This window comes from Urocitellus parryii, chromosome 7 (genome assembly GCF_045843805.1).
Source record: "Urocitellus parryii isolate mUroPar1 chromosome 7, mUroPar1.hap1, whole genome shotgun sequence".
NCBI classification, from domain to species: Eukaryota; Metazoa; Chordata; class Mammalia; order Rodentia; family Sciuridae; genus Urocitellus; species Urocitellus parryii.
The window spans coordinates 169,038,449-169,054,842 of record NC_135537.1 but is presented as its reverse complement, the minus strand read 5'-3'; the positions used below and the strand labels follow the sequence as shown (position 1 = coordinate 169,054,842).

General features: G+C 50.3%; 1 protein-coding gene across 1 annotated transcript; it reads right to left on the bottom strand.

Moving 5' to 3' along the window:
• LOC113192200 (angiotensin-converting enzyme-like protein Ace3) lies at positions 1-10,533 on the bottom strand. The gene is made up of 14 exons (XM_026402257.2): positions 10,509-10,533; positions 10,276-10,412; positions 9,735-9,893; positions 9,416-9,503; positions 9,137-9,280; positions 8,251-8,442; positions 8,065-8,162; positions 7,809-7,981; positions 7,241-7,464; positions 6,973-7,117; positions 5,813-5,911; positions 5,272-5,394; positions 819-1,003; positions 1-323 (listed from the first exon to the last, which is right to left on the bottom strand). The coding sequence occupies exons 1-14, from the start codon at positions 10,531-10,533 to the stop codon at positions 1-3; spliced, it is 2,115 nt and encodes a 704-aa protein (XP_026258042.2).
• Positions 10,534-16,394: the final 5,861 nt, after the last annotated feature.

Genomic DNA, 16,394 nt, shown 5'->3' with positions numbered 1-16,394 from the left:
CTAGTTCTGCCATGTGAAGATCCGAATAGTCAAAATAATTGAGCACAGCATCAGGATAAGACAGAGGCCCAGCAGCAGCCACTGTCCTCGGGCAGCCTGGTGGGGCTCCATGGGTACACACAGGAAGTTGGTGTTGCCTGTCTCAGTGTTGTCTGAAGAGTCTTTGTTCGCTGACTGTTTTTCCATGATGAATAGCCTGGAGGCCAACCCCAGGATCATCAGGAACATGATAATGCATAGGATCAGCAGCACCCACTGCCCGGACCTGGCTGCCTTAGGCTCCAACTCCATGCTCAGGAATGCCGCCTTAGGTTTTCTTCTTTCTGTGGAAGACAAGATGGTCTCACAGAGAAGATGAGTCTGGGGAGGGGAACTTGGGGCCCCCTGTGGCTGTCGGGGAAGATCTGACAGCCACTGACCTTCTCTCTTCTCAGGTCACAAGAAAGGGCATTGCCCCAGAAGGAGGGTGAGAAAGAAGAGTAGAAGGAAGAGAAGGAGAAGATGGATGTGGGTAGGGCAACATAGCCCATGGAGCCCAGTCAGGAGGTAAGGTGTTAACCCTCTACTCAGATGCCAGCCTGACAGTCTAGCTGGCTTGTGTGCCAGGAAGCAACTGAGTTGGGGGCTGGGAAAACTGAGTTTTGTGGTCATGGCTGAGGCTGCACCAGGTCTGGTACAAAGAGGGCCCCCCAGCAGCACTGCTGGGCCAGCTCAAGCCAGGCTGTAGATGTTAAGGTGAGAGTAGGGGCTGTCCCAGGGCAGGGCAGTGTGGGGCCTTGGGCTGCACCAGAGTTGGGAGAAGGGTCAGATTATCCAACCTGGGAAGGTACAGCCGAAGTCTGGCCAGCCCAGGATTTCCCCCTGCTGCACATTCTCGGTCACCAGCCAGTTCAGCAGTGGCTTGAAGTAGCTCAGGAGAGCCTCCGAAGACACCTTGGACTTCCCAGTCAGCTCCTTTAGGACCTGTGGCCAGGGCTTGCTTGAGCCCACCTTCAGGACATCCCTGGGGGCGTGAGGACAACTGTGAGGCCATGTGAGGGTGTCAGCAGGTGCTGCTGGAACTCCTCAGTAAACTCAACCCTGGCCCCAGGACTTTGCCAGCCAGAGTCTTCCCATAGAGCTCAGCATAGCGGGTATGATAGCCAGCTTTGAAATAAAACTCAGGTGAGTTTGAATCTCAATTCTGTCACTAATTAGCTGTGGGTTCTTGGGTAGGTAACCTAACCTGTCTGAGCCTCAGTTTTCACATCCATAAAATGGAGATAATAATAGTATCTACCTCACAGTGTTGCTGCAGTGCCTAGAGGCAATAAATAGAGGCAATGATTGCTGCTGCTGCTGCTGTTTATCAGCACTAATGATCATTGTTATTCTCCTGGACTCAAATAGGCATGAAGTCTGAGCTACTGTTCCCTGCGAGGTGCCCAGGGACAGTAGGTAGAGTTAGCTTTTCAGCTTTCTGATCTCACAGGTAAGGCTTGGGAAAGTTCAAGAGCTCATGAGCAGGAAAGGTCTCTGTGTGTCACCTGCAGTACTGCACAAATGTCAGCTCTGTCTTCAGGCACACCCATTATTGGTGGCAGGTGGTAGAGCCTTCAGCTCGGCACACTGTCCTCACGGTGGGGGGTACAGGGTGTGCTGAAGCCAGGTTTCCCGGCTCCTAACCCCAGGCTCCCTGCAGAGCAGCAGTGGGTAGATGTTGGTCCTTTTTAACCTGTTGGTCCCTGATCTGACCAGGAAAGAAGTGGGGTCTGGGGGCCCAGAGGTCACCATATTCTAAACCCAGAAGTGCTTACTTATGGGCCACAGAACCTCAGGAACACAACTTAAAACCTCTCTCAGCCTCAGTTCCTCATCAGTAAAATGGGCCCCATGAGTACCCGCCCTTCATCACGGTGAGGAGTACACCAGATAGTGATGAAGGAGGACTTTGTAGCCTGCAAACATGACACACATCTCTTAATAAGCAACTGGGAAGGAATGAGGGGAAAGTAAAGGTCAGCATATTCTTGGCTGAAATCACTGGAGAAGAGTGTAGTTAGGAATACAGAGAAATGAAGGTAAAGAGTTACCAAGATTGGAAGAAAAGAAATAAAAAGCAAAAAAAAAAAAAAAAAAAAACTTGGTGAGAGGAGTATATTAGACGCCAGATCCTGGGTAAAAGGAAGAAGCTGATGGGAGAACTTCATCCACTGAGAATCTGCTTACTTTTTTTTTCTTTTTTTGGGGAACCAGGAGTTGAATCAGGGGCACTTGACCACTGAGCCACGTCCCCAGCCCTATTTTGTATTTGATTTAGAGACAGGGTCTCACTGAATTGCTTAGCACCTCACTTTTGCTGTGGCTGGTTTTGAACTCATGATCCTCCTGCCTCAGCCTCCTGAGCTGCTGGGATTACAGGCATGTGTCACCGTGCCCAACAAGAGTCTGCTTACTTAAAAACACTCTTCAGCCTGTGAGGACAAAGTCTGTAACTCACCAGTGGCCCATGTGGGCTGCACAGAGGACAGAGGGCTGCAAAGCTTGCAGATGGGCATTTCTTGGAATGCCCAACTACAAAGTAACAGCAGCGTATCAATGGACAAGGTCAGGCCTACCGTGGCAGGGTGCAGGAGGTAGGCAGACTTTGGGAACTTAGAGGTCCACTTGGATCCTCCATTTCCAAAAGAACAAGGCTGGAGCCTGGTCCAGGGGATTTGCACATAGGAAGTAGCAAAATCAAATTTTAAGCTACTTGAGGCAAGCTGGTATGGTGGCGTGCACCTTAATTTCCAGGAGGAAATTAATTACTCAGGAGGCTGAGGCAGGAGAATTGCCTGAGCCCAGCAGTTCAAGACCAACCTGGGCAACATAGTGAGATCCATCTTAAAACCAGAAAGGAAAAAAAAAAAAAAAAGGTATGTTTGGCAAGAGTAGCCTAGAATCTCTTCTTCTCTCCACCCCTCTGTGAAACTGAGGGAAAACCCGAATAAAACCTCTAGACTTAACCCACTTCTCCTCTTAGCTAACCTTCAGTCACCTTTCCCCACGTGTCCTCAGGGAGGCAGATTTGAGACATGGGTCTCCTTTCTCACACTTGATGCTCTGTGAATAAACTCTAATTTGCCAAATTCCTCATTTCAGTGATTGGCATAATGTTCTGTGGACCAAGTGGACTTCACCCAATAACACCTGCTTGCCACGCCCACATCCCTGCAAAATCCTCACCTCCTCTGTCCCCTGCAGAGCCCACTGTCCAGAAAATGGTGTTCCAAGTCCTACACCTGGGATTCAGGTCTTCCCAGAACAGGGATCTGGACGGTGATGCAGGAGGACTGGCGAGCAACAGTGAGAGACTGGCCACAAGGAGTGAAGCCTAGTGCACCCTGGGAGCCCTGTGCACTGGGGTGGGCGGGGGGAGGAGGGAAATGGTGAGAATGCCTGAAGCTAAAAGTCCCACCAAGCAGGTGGGATAAAGAGGGGTGGTTAAAAGTGAGCTGGTGTAAACTGGGCACAGTGGTGCACGCCTGTCATCCCAGTACCTCAGGAGGCTGTGGCAGGTGGATGTCAAGTTTCAGGCCTGTCTCAACAACTTAGCAATTAAAAAAAAAAAAAAAAGTAAAAATGGCTGGGATGTAGCTCAGTGGTAAAGCATCCCTGGATTCAAGCCCCAGTACCAAAAAAAAAAAAAAAAAAAAAAATAGGGAGTCAAAGTAAAGAAAACAGGTCTGTTACTTCTTGCACACTCCATTTGGGTACAGAGATCCCTTCCTGGTCCCCTGGCAGACCTCCTAAGCCTCTTTGCATGTCCACTAAGGCCTTTCCTATTGCTATAGCCCCTTTCTAAATTTATTGATTTCATCCATTGCCCTTTGCTGAGTGCAAGGCTGCTGGTTGGCACTGGCACAAGTAAACATTTGCTAAATGAACACATGATGGGCAGCCAGAGACGTGAATGCAGATGACAGAGGTGCCTTATGTTCAACACATTCAGAAATGGGAAAAGCTAGGCCACCAGCTAAAACAAACCCCTGTGGTATGAAAGGGTAGGGGATGGTAGCCATGGAAAGTACAGCTCAAGGTCCAGGGGACCAGTCCTGCAACACATCTGGCCTGGTGATCACAGACAAAGTTCATGGTGGAATCACAAATATGCTCATTAAATATGCAAAGGATACCAAGTTATGTGGGGTTGCTAATCCTCTGGGAGACAGGAATAAAACTCCAGGTGACCTTTACCAATTATCAGAATGAACACATTAACATCAGTAGAAATCAAGAGGAAAAAGACCAGGGCAGCCGGTGGACTCTGCATCTCATTGGTTGGGGTGTTGATCTTAGAACCATTAGACCTGGGCCAAATCTCTCCATAAGGGCCTGTGTCTTTGGATGGAAGAAATGGTGTGAAAGACCTTGTGTTTTGGAGTAGTTCTGGTTTCAAAGCATGACTTTGCTTCTTGCTATATCGAATGGCACACAATCATGTCACCTCTCTGACCTTCTGTTTCATAGTTTGTAAAAGGTGGATGGGTAATAATGTCCACTTTATAAAATTAAGAGTAACTAACATTATGCATGGTAAGAATACTCATCAGAGAGCCTGGACCGTTGCAAGAATGTTCTATATTTTCAATTTAGGCCCCCAAACCCTTCCAAGTTTGCTTCAGGACGGAATTAAACAAACAACAACAACAAAAAAACCCTCATGCCACAGAGGCAGGCATGAAAAGGCTGAGCTAAATAGCAAGTGTAGGGAGAAAAGACTGGGGGATCAAAGTGGACCACAGGCTGATCAGAAGCAAGCCAAGAGACTGGTGCGAGAGCAACTTGGATTAGTCTAGGAACTGGACGAGCACTTCATGGAAAGGTGGGAAGAGCAGAGTGCATCCACTGTTGCCTCAAATGCTGCTGAGGGGACAATTGGGCACTGCAAAAGGGACGAGTAAGGAGATTCAGGTAGAAAATAAAAGGTCAAGACAGGGCTCCAGCACTGGCTCTCTTCCTGGGACACTGGTGTCGTGCATGTGCTCCTGTGTATGTGCATGCGCCAGTGTTAGCCAGAGGGGCAAAATAGCCTGTTTGGCCACAGGAGGATAAACAAGAGGAAATGGGCTTCAATTAATGTAGGACAGACTGCAGTCTGACACAAGGAAGAATTTTCACTGGAATGTCCACCCAGTGAAGCTCTGCCTAGGGAACCCAGGGTGGCCAGCGGAGACGAGAGAGCCTGGAGCGGGACTCCCTGTGAGGAAGATGGAGAGTAGAGGACAAATGAGGGAGGCGGGCACTCACCCTAGGATCTTCCCAGCCATCTTGGAGTTATAGATGTTACACTGGTGCAGTGGTCCCATGTGGCCTGCGGCCTTGCACAAGGCTTCATGGAATTGGAACTGAAGCACTAGGCTGATGAAGTACCTGGAATGTGAGGGCAGGCTGGGAAGTGGGGTCAAGCAGGGGAGCCCAAGACCACATGGGGCCTGGCAGCTCTGACACACAGTGGCCCTTGTCAGCAGTCACCACCTTGGACAGGCCCTATAAGATTGGAGGCTCTCCTTCTCGACCTTCCTGACAATCACCCCAACCCTCACCTCCCTCTTCTTCCCCTCCTCTAGGGGACAGCAGGGATGGTGTAGAATATTCCCATTATACAGGATCTGATGGGAAAGTTCAAAGGATCCCAGGGCACAGCCCTAAGAAGGCTGTGCCATCTGAAGGGAAGAGGTGGGCAGGGCCGCAGGAGATGTTTGAACCTAGAGATGCTGGGCCGAGTCACCATGCCCCCCCAAATCTCACCTCCCAGAGCTGGTTCTGCTGATAGCACCCAGGCCCTTACCCTATGTAAGGCATGCTGGCAGAAATGTGGAACTTGGCACCCGGGTCAAAGTCATCCTCTGACCGAGGAATAGGGGGGCACAGGCCCTGGTACTTCAACCTGGTAGGAGAAAGACAGAGGCTTGCTCATGGTACCTGGAAGGTTCTCAGAGCCTTTTCTTCTTCAAAGCATTTGTATGTCCATCAAAACTGGACCAGGCTGGCCAATATGTCTTCATTCATTGAGTGAAAAGACGTGAGATTGGGAATCAATCGGGTCTCTGGGGAGGTGTCATCAAGAGAACAAGTAAGGCCAAGTTCCTGTTTGTATCCGTCTCCATCCTGGTGATGGGAGGCAGTGGATTACAGACCGGGAAACAGGCCGTTTCATCTGGTAAGTAGTGCAAGAAGAAAACAGAAACCCCTGCAGTGTGGTATTACTAGTGTTCCCATTTTACAAATGAGGAGACCAAGGCTTAGAGATGAGGAACAGACTGCAGGACTGCAGTAGTCACTAGGAAGACCTGCAGGCTCACACCTCCCTGTGTTCACCAGACTTGAGCCAGTCAATCTGGGGCCTGGTGGATGTGGAGATGCCCTGGTCATGGGCATTTGTTATTGAATCAAATGATGTGCCTGACTGGGGAGGGCTCCTTTGGCAGCCCGAGGATGCTAAGCCCCTGGCAGGTGTGCATGCGTGTCCAGGTGGTGGAAACGATTTCCTGAGAGGAAATGCTTAGGCCCCGTAATCCCCTCTTCTGGCCCCACTGTAGGAAGAGGAAGGGAGAGAGGTGCAGGGGCCTGCCTGGTGGTCAGTGCTGTGTTCTCAGAGAAACGCAGCTTCCCAGTCACCCTGGAAGCAGGTGGGACCACCGCTGGGGTCCTCATTTTCACAGATGAGATTGAAGCCTACACTTGCTCAGTGCTGGTGACAGGTTGAGGTGACAGAATGAGGTCTTGTGGTGGCCCATCCTGGCTCCACCCACTACATCATGGATACATTTATCTGATGACAGCAAACAGTCCACACTGCCCTGGGGCTTCCCTGGCCCTTAGGGCACCAAAGTTGCACCCTTCGTTCTGCTTCCAAAAGAGAGACCAGCAGCACCCTCTGGCAGTGGTGAGGACCCCTATCCGGGGGTGAGGATGGAGCGGAGAGCCCAGCACCACTGCCTTCCCTACCTGAAGTTCCACCACTCCTGGTTGTAGATGTCCTTTTGGATGGTGCCATCAAAGATCTTCCAACGAAACCTATCTATCATATAGCCGAAGGGGATGAAGGGGATCTTGTCCAGAGCAATGCCCATTAGGAAGTTGACCTCCTCCTCTGGGGACAGGGAAAAGGTGATCAGACGGTGGCTCCTGGACTCTCTCTTCCTTTAGCCTTGTCTGGACACCTCTGTCCCCCAGACTCAGGCTGCCCTCCTTCTTTCTCCTTGGTCCCCAGCACCTGAGTCCTGATGCTGCTGGCTGAGCAGGCCTCTGTTAAGCAGATGCTGATAGGAGGAGGCTGAGAGGGTGACCATCGACCCCACCGCCTCTCCAAAGGCAGGATTGGCGCCTTCTCGGAAGAGGATGGAGAGGTTCTTGTACTGTAAGAAGTACTGGATATGGCCCATCTGGTGGAAGATGGACAGCAGATCTTCTATGTTCACTTCGGTGCACTTCTTTACCCTAGGATGAAAGGGCAGAGGTCAAGGGGCATGGGATGCTCTGGACAGAACAGGCGGCTTCTCCATTCAGGCTCTTATTAAAGGGATGGGGTGGATGGGCAGGAGATCAGAAGAACCTTGAGTTCTGTCTTTTCCTCTCCAGGTCCCATATCCAACCAGTGACCAAGGTGGTGGCTTTCATATCCATCTCCCCTTCTGTGCTCCCAGATCTCATTCCCCCTCCCTGTTCCATCTCTTCCATGGCCCACTCCTCGCCCAGGCTGCCTGCGACAAGACGATGTGGGCAGTGGGACAGTACAGGTTGGGGGTGTGGTGCTGATTGCAGGCCATGCTGGTGGCGGGCACCTGAAGTCTTTGCCATTGTAGAAGTCCCAGGCAGAGGTTTGGCACTCCACTTCCCGCCCATCGGGTGGTCTCTCCAACATGGACTTTTTCCAGAAATCAGGTGGGGTGGCCAGCATCCCCAAGGAGGTAAAAAATTTTTCAGCCTCTTCAAACATTTTCCCAGGCTTCCAGCGCTGTGGGGAAGAGGGTGCGTGGGCACTGCCCTATTTGCTCAGGGGTGCTGGAGGGTGGGCACACCCACAGGCCAAGAACTGACCTGGCCTTTCATGATCTTCGTGATGTCCTCAGGGGGTTTCTTGGGGAAGGGCAAGACCAGGTCTAGGATGTTGACCCATGACTGAGCCCACATGTTCCCTGGAAGGGGAGTGGAGGTGCTAAGAGAAGGGGACAGTGGTCTCCCTGCTTATTGAGCGCCTGCCTCTGCCACCGGCTGGGCCTTTACCTAGCAGGTGAGCAGGGATGGGCCCCCTCACGTCGATGATATCGGGCCCATAGTGGCGGTGCAGGGAGCGGCGCACGTAGGCATGCAGGTTCAGATAGAGCGGCTTCAGCTCCTGGAAGAGCTGCTCCAGGTCTTGCTCCAGGGTCTCATCCTCATACTTGGAGCGCCACAAAGCCCCCATGTCTTTGTAGCCTGGAACAGGAGAGGGGACCCACCAGGTGCTCACTACCTTTCCACCCTGGCCTTGAGAGGCCGGACACCCCGCCGCCTTCCAGGGAAGCCACTCAACCTTGGAGTCTTCATCTGCAAAATGAAAACACTACCTCCCAAGGCCGCTGTGCACGTTGTCAGATCAAAGACGAAAAGTATCGAGTGAAGCCCACAACGTGAGCTCCAAGTCATGCCTGCTAGACCCTGTCTTCTTCCACCCTGCCTGAAGCCCCCTTAACCGTAGCCCAGTGACCATGTGGGTTTATTTCAGATCCTCCAAAATGCCAGCTCCCTCCCCATGGGAACATCTGCCTGGGATGCTCTTTTGCCCTGGCTTGTGTGGCTCTTGCCCATCTTTCTGTGTGAACATCAGAAACCTTCTCTGACCCCATATCTGGAGCCAGCGTCTCCTCATTCCCTCCCTGGGCAGCTCCTTCCTCTGCGAGACCATCCCAAGTGGTACCAGACATGAGTGTTCAATTGAACACAATCACCTCCCCACCAGGGCCATCTGTTTATCTTTACCCACGTAGTTTGAGAACTTCTGCAGTACCCAGCACACATTAGGTGCTTTACCACTATTTGGAAAGCCCAGCTCCAGACCCTCTCTGGGCCTCTGCAGACTCAGCTTTGTCCCTTCCTGAGTGTTGCCCTGGGACTGGTCCAACCTGCTCACCGTTGAGCCGCGCGGCCTTGTTGCTGAGGATTACGTAGCGCTCGAAGATGGGACGAAGCTGGCGACCCACAGCATCCCGCCAGCCTTGCCAGGCCCACAACAGCTCCTTCTGGTCCCTGGAGTGGGCCATGATTTCTTGGAGGTCTGGGCCCAGAAAAGGAGCTGTGTGGGACCCGGTGTACCTTCCTCTGCCCTCAGCCTCCCTGGGTGCCAGTCCCTGACCAAGAGAACACAGTTTGGGTTGGGAGGCCCATTGAAGGGGCAGGGTTGGGTGCTTACCAGGCTCCAGGGGCAGGCAGGGCCCCTCATCCAGGCACACCTGGGCCATACTGTATGCCGTCTCCATGTAGGCCAGAAGCTTGTTGTACTGGGGGGGCAGGTGTCACCCAGGGCAGGCCTGTGCCCTTGGGCCCACTCCCAGCACTAGCCCCACCAGCCAGGAGAAGTGGGCCTGCCTGAAGCTCCCACCTCCAGAGGAAGTTCTGGTCCCCGCCAACCCCCTCCTGCCCCAGACACGCTGGCTCCCCCACCAGGCCTGACCCACCCACCCCTGGGGTGGGGGAGCGTGTGCCTGGAGGCCTGGGGCTCTATCCATCACCTCCCAGAGCTCGTCCTTGGGCAAGGCCGCCTTGCCTATGTCCAGCAGCTTACTCAGCATGCGCTTCACGACCGGGTCCTGGAACTGGGCGATCTTAAACAGGCGGGCCCGGCTGCCGAAGTACACCATGACCTGGGACCTCTCCAACTCCTTGTGCAGCTGGAAAGAGGGTCACTGTATTTGTCGTGTCAGGTCAGGGGAAGGTATAAGCATCCCATGTCGAGCACCCCAACCCCCTCCCAAAGCCCACTTGAATGGTCCAGAAATAGTGAAGATTTGCTAAGAGGAAGAGGGAGAAAGCCTGGATCCCTAGAAGCAAGAAGGTAAGATTTACAAGTGAAAAGAAGCCACAGATTCTTATGCAGAGAAAGTCTGAGCCACCAAGGGGCCTGGAGTTTGCAATTAGCTTTAACATGTGCTTTGGGGTTTCCCTCTTTCCTCTAGCTCTGGAAAGGGGGCAGGAAGTAGGGTCCCCAACCTCCCAAGACCCCTGAGAAGAGCAAGAGGATTCAGAAGGACTGGGGGGGAGGTGGTACCATACCATATCCTCCCGATTTTTCTTGGTGATGTTGGTGACATAGTTCCAAGCAGCCTCCATGAACTGGTTCAACACAACCTGGGCTGTTTGCTCATAAAACTGCAGGAACAGCTTTGCCTCAGTCTCGTTGTAGAACTCATCTGCAGGGAAGGGGATGGGCATCATGTGGTCTGGGGAGGCCTGCCCCTGCCCAGTCCCCTTCTCTGGTCCCACGCTCCTTCAGGTCCCAGCCGCACCTAAGCTTTGATCACCCACAGTCATGAGCCATGGCAAGAGCTGTCCGTAACAGAGGAGCACAAGTAGGTAAGGTCCAGGGCGAGTCCATCTTGTTCCCATGACCAAGAGAACAGCAGAGCTGGAGGAGGCTATGGGCCAATCACGAGCCAGCTCCATATTGTGACATCAGGGGCCACAGGGTCAGCCATGGAATGTTAGAACTGGAAATTCCCCACCTGCCTTCTGGTGCAACTGTCCCCATTTTATAGATGAGGAGACTGAGGTCTAGAACAGTCGAACCATATGACCTGGTTCACCTGGCCAGCTGATGGCAGAGCCAAGAGGAGAACACGGGACTCTGGAGTTTGAACTTGTTACTCTACTTAGTCACTTCATCCATGGGTATTGACCAGGAATTGATGAGACCCCCTTCTCCACAGGGTAGGATCCCTCCTGAGTAGGTGAGTGGGATGATGGATGGATGGAGGGAGGGAGGGAGGGATGATGGATAGATGGATGGAAGTGACATTTCTCAGTCTTTAGACTCTGGAACCCAGTTGTCTTCCTAGGTTTTCCTGACTGCACCTCGTATGTTCACATTTGGAGCCTTTATGTCTCTCATGGGACATGTGACCATCCCTAGGCTGTGTAGGACCCTTCCTACCTGCGTCTATAGGGAGAGCCTGACGCTGAGCGTGCAGCCAGCACAGGCATAGGAGGCGGAGGGCCGTGTGGGGTGTGCAGAGGGGTGACCAGCGACTTCATTCAAGGTGTGTGTCTGTGAGTACCTGAGCCTGATTTCAGCACCCACCACAGCACTCAGCAATTTGGTGGCCCTTGGTGACTCCCCAGTACTCTGACACATATAGTCTGCCCTACCTCAGGATTCCTTCCTCAGACTCACTTCCCTTTACTCACAGAACCCTCTATTCTGTGTCCCCTTTAGTCACCTCAGCTCAGGACCATCCACCCCTTCACATAGGTCAACACCATGGCCACAAAAACTGACCAGATAGTTTAAAAAAAAAGTGCAAAACACATGCGCTCACGCACACACACAGAAGGAAAAAAAATCGGTGACACCTCTAGCTAAACTGATCGATTGAGGTCACAGGAAAGTCCCTCCTCCTGATTCAAGCACATAGCTATGCCTGGTAAAGCACAGTATTTTGAAAATGAAGAAAGCAGAGCTTAGCTGGAAACTAAGAAAGATGACTCGGATGCTGGAGGTGGCAGTGAGTGGGGGTGAAGCCCTGCAACCACAACCACGGGGGGGGGGGGTCCTCCATGCACAGAGCTGTAGCCTTGCTGTCTGCACCTGCTGGTCACCTCCTTGGGGGTGGAAGCGTCACTTCCATGGAGCTGGGAGGCAAGTTCTGATTCTCTTTCTAAGGGGACCCGCAAGAAGCAAGTGTGCGCATGAAATCTTGCCAGAAGCCTTTTCTAACTCAGTGAGGGTGGCTCATAGGTCAAGTTTATTGTTGACTAGAGGAGAAAATCTGGTGCCAGGAGGGACTGTAACAACCAGCACAAGTACTGTCCAGGTGCTGGGCACCATTAGGGGCTTTCAGTATCAAAATCCTCAACAAACCCATGAAATGGGCACATGGTCAACGTCCCGTTTCACATGCATAGAGAGGCTGAGAAACGTGCTCACAGTCACACAAATTAGCAGAAGTGTGGAGGGGAAGCTCAAATCCAAATTGTCCGGCTCCAGAGCCTGGGTTAAACTTAAGACACGGTGAATGGAGCAGGCCACACGGAGGAAGGACAGAACTCAGCAATCTGAAAGTAACTTAAAATACAGGTCTCTATGCCAAATACAATAACTAAAGATGCCTCTAAGGCCAAAACAAAAAAGCAAACGCTATAAAAAAATTTTTTTAGAAGAAAACATTGGGGAAATGTTTAATGACATTGGATTTGGCAATGATTTCTTGGTTACGACACCAAAAGCCTGGTAACAACAACAAATACAGACAAACTCAACTTCATTAAAATTAAAAACCTTTGTGCATCCAAGGACCTCATCAACAGAGTGAGAAGGCAGCCCACACAATTGGAGAAAATATTTGCAAATCCAAATCTGATAAGGGATTAATATTCAGGACATGCACTCAGCAATCCTCTAACTCAACATCCAAAGAAGGGAGAAGGATTTGAGTAGACATCTCTCTCAAGAGGATATGCAAAGAGATCATAAGCACAGCAAAAAATAATCAGCAACATTAATCATTAGGGAAATGCAAACCAAAACCCCTTCACACCCATTAGGATGGCTATTATCAAAAAACCCAGAAAAGTGTTTGCAAGGATGTAGAGAAATGGAGCTCTGTGGGAATGAAGACAGGTGCAGTGACTATGGAAAATAGTGTGGAAGTTCCTTTAAAAATCAAGCATAAGGGGCTGGGGATGTGGCTCAAGTGGTAGAATGCGTGAGGCACTGGGTTCGATCCTCAGCACCATATTAAAAAAAATGAACAAAATAAAGAGAATACATATTAAAAAATCAAGCATAAAATTACCTTCTGTTCCAGAAATTCCACTTTGAGGTATCTACACAAAAGAAATGGAGGTAGGGGCTTCAGTGTTCATGACAGGATTATTCACATTAGCCTTTGTTAGCCCAAATATTCATCGACAGATAAATAAACAAAATGGGGTGTATACATACAATGGAATATTATTCAGAATATTATTTGATACATGCTCCAACATGGATGAGCCTTGAAAACATGCTGAGTAAAAACTTGGAATGGAACCACCATTTGACCCAGTTATCCCACTTCTCAGTTTATACACAAAGGACTTAAAATTAGCATATATAGTAACACAGCCACAACCATGTTTATACAGCTTAATTCACAATAGCTAAGCTATGTGCCCTTCAACAAATGAATGGATAAAGAAAATGTGGTATATACACAATGGAATATTATCAGCCATAAAGAAGAATGAAATTATGGCATTTGTAGGTAAATGGATGGAACTGGAGACTATTGTGCTAAGTAAAATAATCCAATCCCAAAATTCCAAAGGCTGAATGTTCTCTCTGAATGCGGATGCTTTCTCACAATAGGTGGGGGCAGGGGTGCAGAGGGTGGGAGGGAGATTCATGGGATTGGATGGGAGAGTCTTGGGGGAAGGGAATGAGAAAGTAGAATGAGTGGCCAAAACTCTCTATGTTCATATACGAATACACAACCAATGTGACTCCACAGCATGTACAACCACAAGAATGGGAAGTTATACTCCGTGTATGTATGATGTGTCAAAATACATTCTACTGTCATGTATAACTAAAAAGAACAAATAAAAAAAACATGTAGGGGGGGGTAGGGAAGAATGAAGGAACTTTGCATTGTGCAGAGGGGAGTGAGGGGAGGGTGGGGGTGTGGGGATGGGAAGGACCGTGGAATGAGACAGACATTATTACCCTATATACATGTATGATTACACTGCTGGGTCACTCTGCTCCATGTACAGCCAGAGGAATGAGAAGTTGTGCTCCATTTATGCTCAATGTGTCAAAATGCAGTCTACTGCCCTGTATAACTAATTAGAACAATTAAAACATTAAAAAAAAAAAGTTTGTGTGATTCTACTTACATGAGGTATCTAAAAGAGTCAAATTCATAGAGACAGAAATTAGAACCCTGGTTATCAGGGGTTGGAGCAGAGGACAATGGAGAGTTACTGTTGAATGGGACAGGGTTTCAGTTTGGGAAGTTTAAAAAATTCTGGAGCCAGGCACAGTGGTGCCATTCCTATAATCCCAGTGATTCCAGAGGCTGAGGCAGGAGGATTGCAAGTTTGAGGCCAGCCTCAGCAAGACACTGTCTCAAAATAAAAAATAAATAGGGCTGGAGATGTGACTTAGTGGTAAGGTACCCCTGGGTTCAATCCTCAGTACCACTGACACACTCACACACACATTCACACACACACACACACACACACACACGCACACACACACAAGATTCTGGAAATGGACTGTGGCTATGTAATAATGTGAATGTACTTGATACCATTGAATTTTACACTTTAAAAATTTTTTAAATAGCTGGGCATGGTGGCACATGCCTGTAATCTCAGAGGCTCAGGAGACTGAGGTAGGAGGATCGCAAGTTCAAAGCCAGACTCAACAATCTAGAGAGGCCCTAAGCAACTTAGTGAGACCCTGTCTCTAATAAAATATAAAAAGGGCCAGGGATGTGACTCAGTGGTTAGGTGCTTCTGGGTTCAATCCTTAGTTCCCCTGTCCCCCCCAAAAAAGGTTCTAATGAGACTGAGGTGTAGTTCAGAGAGAGAGAGGGAGAGAGGGAGAGACTAGGGATCAAACCCAGGCCTTGGTCATGCTAGGCAACTCCTCTACCACTGAGCTAAATCCCAGCTCCCCACAAAAAATGACTAAAATGGTTAATTTTTATGCTCTTTGTATTTTACCGTAAGTTAAGACACAGGTCTTTAAAGGGGTTAAGCAACAGGATCTGTGAAGCCAAACTGAGCTTTTGTGAAAGCACAAAACCTCCTGTGAGGAGGATTCTGAACTGAGCACAGAGGTCAAGCAGGGGGCTGAGGAGGAGAATCGGGGTCTGGAGAGACTGAGCCTGGGGAACCCCTGGGGCTGGCAGGTAAGAAAAACAGCACAAGACGCAGAAGACAGGTCAGACTAGGCCAGAGGCTGGAGAACCAGAGCAGGAGGAGCATTTAGAGACGAAGGTGGATTGTTCCAGAACTGGAGATGGTGAGGGAGGCGGGGAGGCAACGATGACGAGTTTTCCATCGGGCGCTGTCACCCTTCAGCTCTGCTCCTCTTTCGGTGTCTCTCAGGAGCCGCGGATCTCGGCCAGGCTGGCGGCTCTTTCTCAGCCTGGGGCTGGGGGTGGTTGGGAGCATGAGGCAGGTGGGACTATCCGGACCAGGGCCCCACGCCCTGGGTTTAGAGAGGAAACCCTGCCCCCAGGACCTCCTACATCATGCCATTTACTCTTCCCAGCAACCAGGAAGGATTCAGAAGGACCACTTCAGCAGTGTGGAAATGCAGACACAGAAGCTATAAGCTGCTCAAGGTCCCCTGGTGCCTAGGTGGGACTGCTCTCAGGCCTAGTGTCAAGCCCCTTGATTTGCCTTCTGAAAGCCAGGGTAGGGTGGGGTGGGCAGCTGGAGGAAGTTTGGCCTGCACAGAGATAAGGTCACTGAAGAATGGCCTTGACTGGCCCTCTTTCTGCTATTTCCATCTCTTCTTCCTCTGCCACCTTCCAGATGGACCTGGCCTCTCCCCTTTTACCACCCCAAACAGGAGGCACAAACTGGGAGCTTGAACAATTGTAAGGTTTCAAAACCTCCAGTGGCTAGGGCTGGTCAGGCCAACCTCCATGGTTTAAGGCTCTTTGCCCTCTGTCTGCAACTTGGGCCTTGGGTGTTGAAGGCTGGTGACTTTGCACCACCCACAAGCTCTGACAGGCAGCAAAAAAAAAAAAAAAAAAAAAAAAAAAAAAAAAAAAACCTCTACAGCTCATAAAAATAGGAAAGGGGGTTATGTGACAATGAGTTTTGCCTGGCAGACAAAGAGCTTTAAAAATCTAGGCTGAGAAGGGGAGGGTGTAGGGTGGGGGGAGTAACTAAAGCAGATTTTGATGGTAGAAGACTTAGAACTATTTAGAGGGCATGTTTATAAATTCCATTGTCCTCCTGAATTGTAAACTTCCACCCTCCTGCAGATTCAGAATTCCTCAACTCCACATCCTGCCCCACGGAAGAGGCCTGCACAACCAAGCCTGTGACACACACACACACACACACACACACACACACACACATGCACACACACGTGACCGCTGGGGACTGAGGAGCAAAAGCTGTAGACCAAGGTCATTGAGACACAGGAATTGGAGGTAAACCCT